This window comes from Rattus norvegicus, chromosome 4 (assembly GCF_021556685.1).
Source record: "Rattus norvegicus strain SHRSP/BbbUtx chromosome 4, alternate assembly SHRSP_T2T, whole genome shotgun sequence".
NCBI classification, from domain to species: domain Eukaryota; kingdom Metazoa; phylum Chordata; class Mammalia; order Rodentia; family Muridae; genus Rattus; species Rattus norvegicus.
In genome coordinates this window covers 26252833-26268411 of record NC_141537.1, presented here as the reverse complement: position 1 = coordinate 26268411, position 15579 = coordinate 26252833, and the positions used below count along the sequence as shown (strand labels likewise).

At 39.2% G+C, this 15579-nt stretch overlaps 1 protein-coding gene across 1 annotated transcript in view; it reads left to right on the top strand.

The window, feature by feature from the left end:
• The window catches only part of Abcb1a (ATP binding cassette subfamily B member 1A), a 162144-nt gene that overhangs the window by 89599 nt on the left and 56966 nt on the right, over positions 1–15579 (top strand). The window contains 1 exon segment of the mRNA NM_133401.3: positions 4398–4545. Within this exon segment, the coding sequence (NP_596892.1) occupies positions 4398–4545 (148 nt within the window).

Sequence of the window (15579 nt, the reverse complement as noted above, 5' to 3'; positions counted from 1 at the left end):
TCTAACCAAATGCTTTTCATTTCCTTTTATTTTAAAGGCCTTCAACTATAGCCAGTTAATACCTTCATCCAGTTTTATATTGTACCTGATGTGTTGTTACAACTCTGTCGTCTTATTCTTTAACCATGAGAGTCTGAAAATTCTTATTGTAATGTTTGCAAACCAATCATAGTAATGGGTACTTCATGTTTCATATTACCTTCTTTTTTCTTTCTTTCTTTTTTTTGGAGCTGGGGACCGAACCCAGGGCCTTGCGCTTGCTAGGCAAGCACTCTACTACTGAGCTAAATCTCCAACCCCTCATATTACCTTCTTGATAAATTTTTTCCACATTGCATCGTAATCTTTGTAACAGCTGTGTTGATTTTTTTATCACTTTATAGATACCAAAACTGAGGCTTAATTTTTTAAATTATAACGAATTACATCATTTCCCCATTCTCTTTCCAGTTCTATATGCCACCGTTTCCAAGTTCCTGGCCTCTTTTTTTCTTGTTTATGTAAGGATCAATATATAAACACGATCCACTGGATCCATTTAGTGTTCTCTGTATGTAGAACATTTCGAGACTGGCTACTTGGTTTTGGATAACCAATCAGGGACTCATCCCTGAGAAGACTAATTCTGCCTCTCTCTGCAGTTCTCAGTTCTGTAGTTCTCAGATCTGGGGGTGAGGTTCTGTGAGATTCCTCCATCCCGGCTGGCATGTCTGTTAGTGCTGTCCTTCTTCAGACCTTGTGCAGACAAGTCTAACTGAGATATCACGAGTATCTCATCCCTGCAGTTTCTAGGAGGCACACTCTCACAACAGACTTCTTGGTCCTCTGGCTCTTCTGCCCCCTCGTTTGCCATGTTCCCCGAGAGATCCTCTACTTGCCCACCCACCTCAGCCTTTTCCCTAATAAGTTACAAAGTTGAGTCTTTTGATGGCGGATTTTATCCTACTGAGTGTTAGGTGACTGCTTTCCTCAAATCCCATCCTTTCTTTCAGAAGGTCACAGGGAAATAAGAGAAAGCCAACTTGTCTTTCTATCTCTGTTGCTAGAAAAATATGAGTATCTGCACTCATTCTTAGTTTGGTCGTTCCAGTCTAACATGAATAGGAATACTTCTCTCTGTTTTGGAAACCATCTTCTCTTTGCCAAGTTTTACGACATAGAAATTCAGACATAAAAGAATAGAGAACAACACTGGTAAACACATCACATACGGCTAATAATTATTAACATATTACCATGCATGCTTCAGCTGCATCCACAAGTTGCAAGGTAACTCACATATAGCCATGTCATTTTATTTTATTAATTTCAAAGGGTTTTCTGTAAAACATTTCCTATAAAATATATTTGACTGATAGCAAAATGAGAAACACTTTCTTAATATTATGATTTTTATATTAAAATTTCCCAATTATCTAAAAATTGTGTTTTACAGTTGATTTGTTCAAAGTAAAACAATTGAGATAACATTTATTGTTTTCTCTTTAGAACAGTTTATGTCATTTCCTTGGAACATCATTAGATTTAGACTATGCCTATCCTTTTCTATGGAGAAGTTGTGTCTAAATGTTTTATTGCTTTCGGATCAAACACTTTTAGTAAAAAAAAGGGGGGGGTGTTGTATCCTTTATGGCTTATGACTCTAAAAACATCACATGTCAAGGTATTCCCCGTTTATTTATGGTGTTCTCTGATCGCTTGTTTAAAATGATGACAACTTTGTATACCACTCCCTAGCAATGAAAAGGAGTCATAGGGCATCATGAGACTATACTGTTTAACTTACTAATTTTGTTTTCTACAGATGATATCCTTTCCCAGGTTACTGAAGTATTACTTCCTTTATTTCATAGGATATTACCCTATGTTTCTTCTACCTGTCTCTTTGCCTGGCTTACCTGTAGACATAGGACACTGTGAGTGAAATAGCCCCATGACATTGTACCACAACCTGCTAGTTACTTTTTCTCTTCCTCTTTTATCTCAAGGTCTAGAAACATCATCATTCTGTCTTTGTTGCTTTGTGTCCAGTTTTGGCTTTACTCCACACACCCCTTTGCTCATTCTTTATGATCTAACCCATCCCCATGACTGCCGGTATAAAGCAGTGACTCAGATGTTGAGTTTTTAACATCCTGGGTAGCACTTCCTGGATAAGAGTGTAGACACTCAAGAGACTTCTCTGCTCTCCATCCTGCCAAGCACTTAACTCTTCCAGTTTTCCCATCTCCATCAACGGTACCTCTTAGTAGTTAATGTGCTTTACTTTTGTGCTTTCATGTATGAAAACTCTAACCTGCGAAACTTGGCCTTCTCAAAGTCCATTTGAACCTTTCTTGCTTCTCCTTGCCTTTCATTCTGGCTAGAATGTCTTCCATCTTGCTTCTGAACCCCCTCCCTTCCAAACCAGAAGGAAGCAACACTCCATCTATGATTGAGTTCCACAGACGAGTTAATAATCACTGGTCCCATTTTATATCTGTCCTTTACACTCTCTGCCAGAACATGCAGAACACACACTGCCTGTACTTTTTGTTGTGCCCTCCCTCTGTTCTTTAAGCTTTCTGAAATTATGTATCTTTGGTATTTATTCTGCAGCTTATATCTGTTGTTCAGTCAAACAGTCAGAAAGTATTTGCATGTATCACCCCCTGGTTTTGATTTTAGCTAACAAGAAGTTCTGGGGGTGAAATGTTGATGATGTTGGTGATGAGTGAAATTTCTCCCTATTCTGAAGAATCTAGTTTTTGGTATATATAATAGATATTTTAAAAGAAGATAATATCTGCCTGTTTCTTTCTCTCTCCACTTTTTAAGGAAGAAGACAGTTGTTTAGACAAAATAAAGAATGCATTGGCACCTTTAGCCTGTGATCCCACCACAAATAAAATATGCCCGCTCACTATTCTTCCCTTTGGGGTCTGATTTGTAAAGAAGATGATGTCTTTGAAAGATGATGATTGGAAAATTGTGTCATTAGCCCACACTTAATCTCACTTGATTACTTTCTTAGTAGTAAGATATAATTCAAAAGCAAATACCTAAGTAATATAATATTAGATATTTTTTACACAAGCCTCTGCTTTCACTAACTGTTTATTAGAGCTGTGTTTGTTTAGGCTCCCACTGTTTGGAGTACCTGTAAGTACTGCCCAGAGCTCTCTTACTCCTTGTTTTCTCACGGGTCACTTCAGTGCTTCTCCTCACTTAGTACTGTTGTTATGTAACTTTAGGATTAGCTCTGTCTCCTTCTGAAATAGATATAGGCTCTAAACTCTTGGTTTCTGCTTCTGTGTTTTTATATTTCCAGATCCCAGATCTTTACTTTGGTTTACATTTCCTGCCTAGGGGATGACTTTTTACTCAATTTCTTCCCACATTTAAAAAAAAACCACAAAACTCTCGCCTATAGCTACATGTATACGCGTGCCCAACACCTGCTTCCGAGCTTGAGCACAGACTCTCGCACCCATTTTGGTACTATTGCCTGATCTCTGTTCATCATGTTTCTTTTATTTCCTGTTAGACTGTCTACCTAGTTTTTTCCCATGATGATAAACACGTTCCCTGTAACTAAGTGGTACATCCTATGACAAGACAACCATTTTTCATAGGGATTTCTTGCAGACTCTCGTATTTTCTATTTTCATTTTCTCATGTTCTCTTCCTTTTCTCAGATCATTGAAAAGTATGAATTGTCCCCTAGATGGACCTTGGGTTTACTTACTGTTTATTTTGCTTCCTTCTCACATCACGTTTTGGATTCTGATAAGCCTTCTTTTTCTTCCTGCTCCTTGCCTGTGGTCAGAGATGTGCCCATCTGTATTAGTCTTTCATTATGACCATATTCTACATCTTAGGGAAAACGTTCTAGGGAAATACTCACCATCCAAGTAATCATTTTTCTTTTCCAAATATGTTGAAATTATTTTACAACTAAAATAATACCATTGTATAATAGACCTTTAACCAAAGACATTTTTAAAAAGTAGGGAAATGTTTCTTCCATGGTGTCTTAAAGGGAGCCTTGGGCTTTCAGGATTTTTATTCCACAAAATAAAAAATGGTGTCTAGTCTTAGAAAATCGAGCCATAGCTCTGCTATCTCTGCTACCTTCTCATTAATGCCTTTTATAATTCTCTCATGTAAAAAGAGAAGACAGACTACTCCAATATGAAGAATTAATACAGAACTCAATAAATGAGTCAAACACCCATTCTTTTTCCTTAAGCTGTTGTGGTAATATGGTAGAGGGCAAAGAGACAAGGGCAAAAGGGAAGCTTAGGCTAGTAGCTAGTAGTCTGACAAAATATTTGTGTTTGGGGTGTAGAGGAAAGCATCCATGACACATGCACGAAACTATCTGATGCCCATGCTCTATTTTCTTCTCTTTGTAGTTTCGCTATGCAGGTTGGCTGGACAGATTTTACATGCTGCTGGGAACTCTGGCGGCCATTATCCATGGAATTGCGCTCCCACTTATGATGCTGGTCTTTGGAGACATGACAGATAGCTTTGCAAATGTAGGAAACAACCGTAGTATGAGTAAGTATTGTTTGTGGTACCATTTGTGCTGGAAACATGCAAAAATTATTCATCTAAAGTAATTCTCTGTGGGGCCTTAATAACGACACACTACAGCATTTAGTGGTCTATGTAGTGGAGGCTGTCCATTCTAGCTCACCCTTGTAGTAAACTTGAGAAGATGATTTAAGCATTAGATTAACTAGTGGAATTGTTAAGAGAGATATGTAGAAATAGAGAGGGGATCTTTGAAGTCAGTAATGTCCCCCAAAAACTTCAGGAAGAAGTACAGGAATCTCCTCAGGCCCTTGAATGATAAGCTGGGAAAGTTATGAGAGGCTGTGGTAAATTGACACTGTGTGCAAGAGAAGAGCCTAGGATGATTCTAAGGTATTTAACATGAGAAAGAACACAACTGTTGTCAAGATGGGAAAGAGGGAAGCAATCATAGATTTTAGCAGCAATAAACACCAGCAATTGTGGGGGTTTTTTTTTGTTTGTTTGTTTGGTTGGGTTTTTTTTTTTTTTTTTTGCATTGTTAAAGTTTGGGCTTTCTGGGAGCAAGTCCAGGAATGGAGAAATGGGGCCAAGACAAGTGTAAAGAGATTTGTTAGGATGAATTTGTGAGAAAGGATGAGATCCAGCAGGCAGGTGTTGATACTTGCATTAGTTATGTGTAATGTTCATCCTTAAAACCAGGAAAAGGTAGAGAATATCAAGTGCCAGAGTCCGAAGGTGGATACATGGGGAGGCAGACTGTGAGAAAGTTCTCAGGACAGCAGATCCTTTCATTTGCCAGTGACTGTTCCAATGGACACAGAACCATGGATAGTACAGAAACCTGCATATATTATATTTTTCATATGCATAAGTATCCACGATAATGTTTACTTTATCACAGTAAGAGATTAATGACCACAATAATAGAATAAATATAACAATACGCCACCTTCAATGCTATGTGAATGTGGTGTCTCTGTTTTTCTCAAAAATGCCTTTTTGTGCTGCTCTCTGCCCCCTTCCTCTTGTGATGACATGAGATATTATAGTCTCATGGTTGACTGCAGGAAACTGAAACCACGAAAGGCCTAACTGTGGTGAGGAAGGTCTTGCACTTCAATTTTCTCATGATTTTGAAAGTAAGAAACTTGCTTCATAAGAAATGAGAGCAAGAAAGGCTCTTGAAAAAATTTGTATGCTATACACATGAACCGGGGAAAGCCAGGTTAATAGCTCTATGCTTCAATCTGAAGGATACTCAGGTCAAGCAGAGATTGAATTAAACTGAATGAAACTTAAAAAAGACTTAGAGCTCAGTTTCTACAAAGATAGGATAAGTGTTAAGAAGGGATGAGGCTGTGATTCAGTAGTAGAGTGTTTACCTACCAAACATGAAGCCCTAGGTTCAATTTAAAAATTGACTACCCCAAATCAAAACACCTCAGAACTATATACATACTTCTTGGCTTACAATGACCCTTCAACATTTGGAATTTTCTTTTTATTTGATGCCAAGGATTAAACCCAGGGCATTGCATGTCAATATCTGAATTTTAAGTCTATGGTGCATACAATGGATTCGTTTCCCTAGAAGTAGTCATATAAATATTACTACGAACATTTATGGAATCTTTGGTATTTGACATTGGCCCTGGAAACTATTTCTTTGTAGTCCCAAAGAACCCATAGCCTACCCGAGGTAGGGCTACTTCAATTCTGTAAATACAATGATTTATTCTATTAATACAAATCATGATTTTAGCTGGGGATTTTTATGTATTTTTAAGTAATGTAAAATCTGTATGCTTTTCCTTTCTGCATCCATGATATTGAAACAGCTTGTAAGAATACCATGCCAACATTGAACTGTCATATCTTCTTTGTAACATTCATTCATGGAAAGTCGTCAGTGCTTCCTGAATTCTTTAGTTCCCCTGCAGTCTATATTTTGCAGCAAGCTGTGCAGTTGGCTATCTCCTTAGCTTCTAGTAGAAGAGTTTTCTCTTCAGGGGTCTCTCTCTCTGCTAGCTCAGCAGTCATGATGCATGCATTTATGTCATTCTAACCTTACCCAGTGTTTTGTGAAGTCTCGATACAAGCAGTACTCTAACACTGTGAGAGGTATTAACTCTGCTGTGCACACAGGATGAAGGGACAGTGCTTGAACTCAGCTGATAATAAAACAAATTATTCATGTGTTGAAATTTAACCCAGTTTGGGAAGAGACTATCATATAACTTCTTGAAGTTAGAAGGACTGACTTCTGATGGACAACCATGAACTAAACACGTTACATTCACCAGTCGTTCTTTGCTGTGACACATACCTGAGAGGAAGAATTTAAACAAAGGAAGGAATTATCTGATTCCTTTCTACCTATAGTTTCAAATATTTTATTCAAGTTTAGTTGTATCAATTGCTTGAGAGCTGAGGGAAAGTAGAGATTATGATAGCAAGAGAGCATGTGGTAGATGGGCTTTTCACCTCATAGTGACAGGTGGAGGGATACATACATACACACACAGAAGGGAGGGAGGGAGGGAGGGAGGGAGGGAGAGAGAGAGAGAGAGAGAGAGAGAGAGAGAGAGAGAGAGAGAGAGAACTAAAGGCCAAGATATTCCTCAAAGGCATGCTATGCTCCCAGGAATTTTGCTCCTAGTTTTTTTTCAATTAGTCCCCATCCCTACAATTTTTATCTTTTCTCCAGAATATCATCAAATTGTGAATCCATCAGTGGATCAATCCACAGCTCAGTTTAAGATTATCATGATTTATTCATTTCCACCAACTAAACATGGGATTTCTCATGTTACACCCAAACCCTACCGTTTCATATTTTATCTAGTGGTCTTTTGTCCAATGCTATTATATCTTATATTGCTTTATTTCTTCATTATCCATACATGAAGTGTTTCTGATCCCTTTAAGGGTACAAGTAGTATCTTCTGGCAGAGAACGGCTTGGTACTAACGTTACCTAAGCTACTCTGACATAAGGATAGACAACACTATGGTCCAAGGACTTATGTCTTTCGAAATGAATGAGGGCATTCTAACCCTTGATGTACTGGGAGGCTTTGGGAGCTAATTGGGTCTTGAGGGTAGGATCAGTACCATTATGAAAGTGGTAGAGTCAGACAGCAGGCTGGTCAGCCAACAGGCACAAGTCGTTTGAGGGGAAAGCAACGCAGGTAGAAGTTTATGGCTATTGGATCATCTGTGTCACACGCAGCAAACCTGCTGTGCTAATGGCAGCCTCCCATCTGGACAGATGCTTGGGAGATACATCATCTAGGAACACTGTCCGGTTTTTCTTGCTTGTGGTTGATGGCGCGTTCTGTACAAGAATACTTGGAAATCTGGAATCATAATGTTGTTGTAGAGCTAGAGGGGCCTTATAGATCATATATGTCTACGACTTACTATGTCTTTTCAGTCAGAAAAGCGTCTAGGCAATTGATATCTCTGATGAAAGCTCATCAGGAAAAATATCTCAAAGAGATCCCAAATGGAAAAGAATAGGAGCCCAGAGCTGAGGTCTTTGATGCTGGCCTGTTCTATTACCCTCTGCAACACTGAGGTCCCTTTGAGAGTCCAGCCTTCCACAGCCCAGCTATGACCCATGTCTGAAGTCTGCTTCATACACAGTTCTATCTTACAAACTCCTTGGCATACTCCCACTCCTGCCTGGTTTTGTCCAGTTCTCCACATATTGTCACAGCAAGGTTTTCAAAAACAGAAACCAGTTCACTTCTGTCCCTATGATTTCCCATAATGTGGAATAAGTTTGATTTGTATTTAGTGGCTCATGTAGCATGATCTTCTCTTTCCCACCTGCCACATAAATCTCATTACTCATGGGCTCCTTTCTGTTCCCCTGTTCTGTTCAGGACCTTCTAGTCTCCTTCTTTACTTGGGGTGGATCAGACCCTGCTAGTCTATTCATGTCTGAACTTCTCACCTCAAAGAAACCATAATATCATTGCTGTACTTGCATATTGGAAGTTACTACTCTGAAGTTATCTTGTCTATTGGTTTCTTTGCTTGCTTACCATGGAAACTTGGGTAGGAAAAAAGGCATAGGGGATAAAAAGAAAGTTTGTGGAAAAACTTGGCTAGCGGTTTCAGCAGTATTGCCCTATCTTGTGAAATTTGGATCAAATTGTACCATGATGTCTTCCCTAAAGAGCATGGGGTGTAATTTAGTTATGCTGTGTGCACAGTGAAGTTCCTGTGAGGTCTTTTGTGATCCTACAAATGGCCACCCTTGCCACATAGAATGGTAGACTATTTTCACCTTTAATCTTATGTGACACTTGACATTACAAGTAGAAGAATTCTTGGATGGATTGTTTTTTATGAGACTACTTGCCTGTCTTTGGAACAGACTGGGTTACCACGGACACAGCTGCCTGAATGTGGAGATACAAAGAGAAAACCTATTTCAGTTTTTCACTTTGCACCTAGGTGAATGAGAGGGGACAGACAGTCAGGGATGTTTCCAGTCTACATTGACTTAGCAATTTTACTCATGTGTCAATCAATTACTATGAAATTCTGTGACGAGGTGAGCTACTTGCTAAGGCGAAGTAATTTGATGAAGAGGTCATTTTTTTTCTTTTTCTTTTTTCTTTTTTCTGGCTTATTCATGAAGGAAGAGTGTTTTCTGGGGGGAAAGTTACTAAAGAATATCCAGGTAAAGTAAGAAAATGAAAAACTGCTGAAGAAAAAGTAGGTAGAATACTCAAAGAACAGCAAATTCCTTGGTGTGCTCAGAAGTGGGGCTCTTTGGAATTAGAGCTGTAGAAGGTATGGATGACAAAGTTCTGCGAGTTGAGGCTGGAAATTTGTGTGGTGAATGTGGTATTTCAGAACCCCAGTGTGCCAATTTTTTTTTAATTTTATACAATGTAATCTCCACTCTGAGTCCCTCATTATCTAAGGTGGCAACTATTTAGGGTAGCATAGATGTTTCAGTGCAGCTCTCACCTTGCGCTGGTTTGTCTGAGAGACCCAACTTAACTGCGTTTTCTAGACTCGTGTTGGAGATTGAACGAATGCTTTGCACATGGGCAAGCTCTACTGCTGAAGTATACTCTATCCCCACAGCATAACTACAGATGAGTAAAGGCCAAATGATGTTTAGCACCATCTCAAGCAGAGTTGACTCAAGCCTTTTGTTCCCCTCTCTTAGGAGCACTGGAGGAATTCAACTCCTTCTGAGTATCTTCAGGCTCAAGGAGGCTCTGGGAGCTGTCCTATGAATGTCTTCTCAATGCGCTGTGCAATCATTCCTCTTTTGCGCTCTCACTCTGGGGTCTGTAGAGCTGGCTTCTCTTTCCTGGACAGTTCAGTGTCTGTTCTTTCACCCATTATCAATGGCATCTCTTCTTTAAGGCACTGAGAAAATATTTTTGAGTCATAAAAAGTGAACTTTTATTTGGCTTTGGTCAGTTTCCTCCCTAGAAGGGTTTGGATACACAAAAGACAACAAGAAATCTACATACATCCTGTTGTTTGTTTGTTTGTTTGTTTCTTTGTTATGATAGCTGTTCTCTGCTGAAATGGTGATTGCATAGTTCCATAGTTATTAGAATGAGAAGAAAGATATGGGGTTAAAAAAATTAAAAGATCATAGCTAAAATTTCAGAAAGACCCATCTGCTGTGCATACTGTCTATTATGGAAAGATTGCAAAGGGATAAATATAGTTATATGTCACAGACTTTTAACCTTTTTGTAGCATGAACTGTCACTGAAGATTGTAAGTGAAATGGCATGATTGCATTGTCATTTCCAAAGGTGCTATGTGACGGCACCATGAATGAGATGCTTTGAGTGGAACGATCATTTATAACTTGCCACAGTTGAGGATAAGATGTTGAGAAGAGTTCGACTGAGACTGCATGCTCAGGAACTGTACAGGAGAAAGACAGTCAAAAATCCCCACAGGGATGTGAGAGGGGCTCATGAAGATTCACCCCTATCTGAGGAATGGTACACAATTGATAGCTTGTGGGTAAAAAGACTCAATGCTCATTAGGAATGCAAGCCATAAGTAGCTACCTATGCTCTAGCAGATGGTCCTACACCCACAGTCATACAGGCAGCATGACATGACTCGGTGGGGGTCTTAGTTAGGGTTTTACTGCTGTAAACAGACACCATGACCAAAGCAACTTTTAAAAAGAACATTTAATTGGGGCTGGCTTACAGGTTCAGAGATCAGTCAATTATCATCAAGGCTGGAGCATGGCAGTGTCCAGACAGGCATGGTGCAGGAGAAGCTGAGAGTTCTATATCTTCCTCTAGAGACTGCTAGCAGAATACTGACTTCTAGGGAGCTAGGATGAGGGTCTTAAAGTCCACACCCACAGTGACACACCTACTCCAACAGGGCCACACCTCCAAATAGTACCATTCCTGGGGCCATGCATATACAACCACCACAGTGAGGTTTTGGGGTTTTAAAAAGAGTTTTAAGTTAAGAGAGTGCTAGAAGGAATAGGGAGAAAATTAGAGGGGATAAAATGGGACAGATTTAGTAAAAATATGTTATGTCCATGTATGAAATTACCAAACAATAATACATGAAAATATGTTAGGGACCCAGAGCTTTAATCATGACCTAGGATAGGTTGGAACATCTCCAGGTACAGATTTGGAAGAAACAGAAGAGGTGGAATTGTCTACACTCACTCTGGCAAGGTTCTCGGAGTTCTAGGAAATATCAGTGTGTAGGAAAGAGGGAAAGCACAGAGAAGCAGTGAAGGGGAGCTAAGGTAGGAAGCTGAGGTTCTAGCAGCCAGAAGACAAGATGGTCGTCAAGGGTCTCAGTACTTCATTAAAAGCCAAACTAAGTTTAGCTTTGCCACCCTAGCTAAGCTAATGGCTGATAGAAGAACCGAGAATTATAACCCCGAGAATTCCGGGCTCTTCTCACCCCCAAATAATATCAACTTTAGATGCTATGCAAGCATTCTTCATTGCCACAATTGTTTTGGCGAGTAGTCCTTGATACTAGATATGTGGCGTAATTGTAGATGTAAACAGGAGCCAATTTTGACCTTGAAACTTATGTTTTTCAAACTGTAAAAGAAAAAAAAAAAAGAAGACTCAAGACTCAGAAGCTACAATAACCAAAGAGCATTTGTGTAAGTTCTTATGATAAAATGAAAAATAGTAACAGACTGAATGTCTCAAAAACTTCCCTATAGTCTGACAGTTTTTGAACATCAGTATTCATATATTAGATTTAAGACTTTTTGATTAGTAGTGTTATTTTAGTAACATACATGGAATTATTTCAGACTGAGGAATTCTGAAGTCAAAAATACTTCTAGTCCCTAGAATTCTGTATAAGTAACTTTCAGATGTGGAATATTCAATCTGGAATTTCACGGAGGTATTTTGTTAGACTTGGAGAATTTCGTGTTGAGTTGACAGTGATAGACCTTTGTGGTAGCAAACTATAGACATTTCCTGGTGAGGTATAGAGATGGCTCTCCCCCCCTCCCAGGTTTACCTGTAGTCTCTAGCATATGATTTCTTTTTTTTTTTTTTTTCCGGAGCTGGGGACTGAACCCAGAGCCTTGCGCTTCCTAGGCAAGTGCTCTACCACTGAGCTAAATCCCCAACCCCTAGCATATGATTTCTTCGTATTTATGTCTGAACTCTGCCGCCAACCCCAAGAACTGGGCAGGCAGTTCTACATTTACTAGATATCCTCAGTCAAATGCACAGCTGCCACAAAATAAAATGTTCAACATTGAACTAATAATCTTCCTTGATTTTTCCAGACCAACCTCCAGGTTTCCTACTTGAAACTCACATTTTTCAGGTGGTTGGGTTTATGGTCTTGATCAATTTGTTTTTACTCTCTACTTATATCCCCTCCATTGGAGGCTCCTATAGCTTCTTCCTCTTTGCCCCCTTTCTCTTCCTATTCAGACAGCCTTTCCCTACATTCTTATAAAAGCTGAAGCCTCTTATATTTTATTCTCAAAATTATACATTGCTTGAATGCTAAAGCTTTCTGGGTCACACTTCTGATTATATCCACTTTATTCCACCACCATTGAATGTCTGCTAGGCTGTCTTTAGAATAGACAGTTACCTACTTCAGACTACATTCTGGCCATATATCCCCTTCCTACATGCACATCACACACTTTCTTACCTCTTCTAAACTGGGACACTCCTTTACATGTGCTACAGACTTTCAGGACATTTTTCTTAGTTTGCCATCAGAGATTTTTATTTATCTTCACATCTGTCAAATCAGATTCATCTTCATAAGTCTTTTACATACTGTAACATTTCTCATTGATCCTAAGGTTTAAAGTATTCCCCCACTGTCTTAATTGTGCTAATTTCTCCTATAAAATATTCATCATGAATATTTACATATTATACCATGGTGTGTGCACCATTGCTTGTAACAGTAAAGATCTGTAGACAATGAAAATCTCAATTGACATGGAGATTCAATTTGTAAAGAAACTAGGTGTACACATATATTTATGCATATGTATACAGGGGAACTTGAGAAACTTGAAAATACTACACATAAAAATATTGAGTAGTGGTGATTTTTGTTTATAGGGGTAGTAAAGTTATGAAAGAGTTTTAAACATATACAGTTCAAAGTTAGTATTTCTTAATATCAGATGATGCTTGTCAATGTTATATATTATACTTTAATTTATATTACATGTAATAAAATTACATGCAATAACTTCTTTTTTCCATTTTTATTAAAATGGAAATTTCTTATTTACATTTCAAATGTTATTCCCTTTCCCGCTTTCCCATCCATCAGCCTCCTAACCCCTCCCCTTCTCCTTCTCTATGAGTGTTCCCCCCCATCCACTCCCCATTACTGCTCCCCCAACAATCCCCTACACTGGGGGTCCAATCTTGGCAGGACCAAAGGCTTCCCCTTCCACTGGTGCTCTTACTAGGTTATTCACTGCTACCTATGCAGTTGGAGCCCAGGGTCAGTCCATGTATAGTCTTTGGGTAGTGGCTTAGTCCCTGGAAGCTCTGGTTGGTTGGCATTGTTGTTCATATGGGGTCTCAAGCCCCTTCAAGCTCTTCCAGTCCTTTCTCTGATTCCTTCAATGGGGGTCCCATTCTCAGTTCAGTGGTTTGCTGCTAACATTCGCCTCTGTATTTGTCATGTTCTGGCTGTATCTCTCAGGAAAGATCTATATCCAGTCCCTTTCAGCGTGCACTTCTTAGCTTCATCCATCTTATCTAGTTTTGGTGGCTGTATATACACAGGCCAAATGTGGGGCAGGCTCTGAATGGGTGTTCCTTCTGTCTCTTTTCTAAACTTTGTCTCCCTTTCACCTTCTATGGATTCTATGGATATTTTTGTTTCCCTTGTAAAGAAGGAGTGAAGCATCTGCATTTTGGTCATCCTTCTTGAGTTTCATGTGGTCCATTCATTGCATCTTGGGTAATTCGAGCATTTAGGCTAATATCCACTTATCAGTGAGTACATACCATGTGTATTTTTCTGTGATTGGGTTACCTCACTCAGGATGATATTTTCTAGTTCCATCCATTTGCTATGAATTTCATAAAGTCATTGTTTTTGATAGCTGAATAGTACTCCATTGTGTAGATGTACCATATTTTTTGTATCCATTCCTTTGTTGAAGGGCATCTGGGTTCTTTCCAGCTTCTGGCTATTATAAATAAGGCTGCTATGAACATAGTATGTGTCTTCGTTGTATGTTGTAGCAACTTTTGGGTATGTGCCCAAGAGAGGTATAGGGGGGTCCTCAGGTAGTGCAATGTCCAATTTTCAGGAAACTCCAGACTGATTTCCAGAGAGGTTGTACCAGTTTGCAATCCCACCAACAATGGAGGAGTGTTCCTCTTTCTCCACATCTTTGCCAGCATCTGCTGTTGCCTGAGTTTTTGATCTGAGCCAATCTGACTGGTGTGAGGTGGAATCTCAGGGTTGTTTTGATTTGCATGTCCCTTATGACTAAAGATGTTTAATATTTCTTTAGGTGCTTCTCAGCCATTTGGCATTCCTCAGCTGTGAATTCTTTGTTTAGCTCTGAACCCCATTTTTTAATAGGGTTATTTGTCTCCCTGCGGTCTAACTTCTTGAGTTCTTTGTATATTTTGGATATAAGGCCTCTATCTGTTGTAGGATTGGTAAAGATCTTTTCCCAATCTGTTGGTTGCTGTTTTGTCCTAACAACAGTGTCCTTTGCCTTACAGAGCTTTGCAGTTTTATGAAGTCCCATTTGTCAATTCTTGATATTAGAGCATAAGCCATTGGTGTTTTGTTCAGGAAATTTTCTCCAGTGCCCATGTGTTCGAGATTCTTCCCCACTATTTCTTCTATTAGTTTGAGTATATCTGGTTTGATGTGGAGGTCCTTGATCCACTTGGAAGCTTTGTACAGGGTGATAAGAATGGATCGATTTGCATTCTTCTATATGCTGACCTCCAGTTGAACCAGCACCATTTGCTGAAAATGCTATCTTTTTTCCATTGGATGGTTTTGACTCCTTTGTCAAAAATCAAATGACCGTAGGTGTGTGGGTTCATTTCTGGGTCTTCAATTCTATTCCACTGATCTACCTTCCTGTCTCTGTACCAATACCATGCAGTTTTTATCACTATTGCTCTGTAATACTGCTTGAGGTCAGGGATGGTGATTGCCCCAGAAGTCATTTTATTGTTGAGGATAGTTTTAGCTATCCTGGGTTTTTGTTATCCCACATGAATTTGCAAATTGTTCTGTCTAACTCTATGAAGAATTGGGTTGGAATTTTGATGGGGATTGCTTTGAGTCTGTAGATATACAATAACTTTTAATTAAAAATTGAAGTGTCAAAACATGGGCTGTAATATAGCTGAGTAGGTAGAGTGCTTGCCCAGCATGTATGAGGCCCTGGGTTTGCGTGTTAGGTTCAATTCCCCAGCACCACATAGATATTGAGTATAGAGGTCTCTTCCTGCAACCCCAGTACACGGAGGCAGAGGCAGAAGGATCAGAAGTAGAAGTGAGTTTGAGAACCTAGATTACA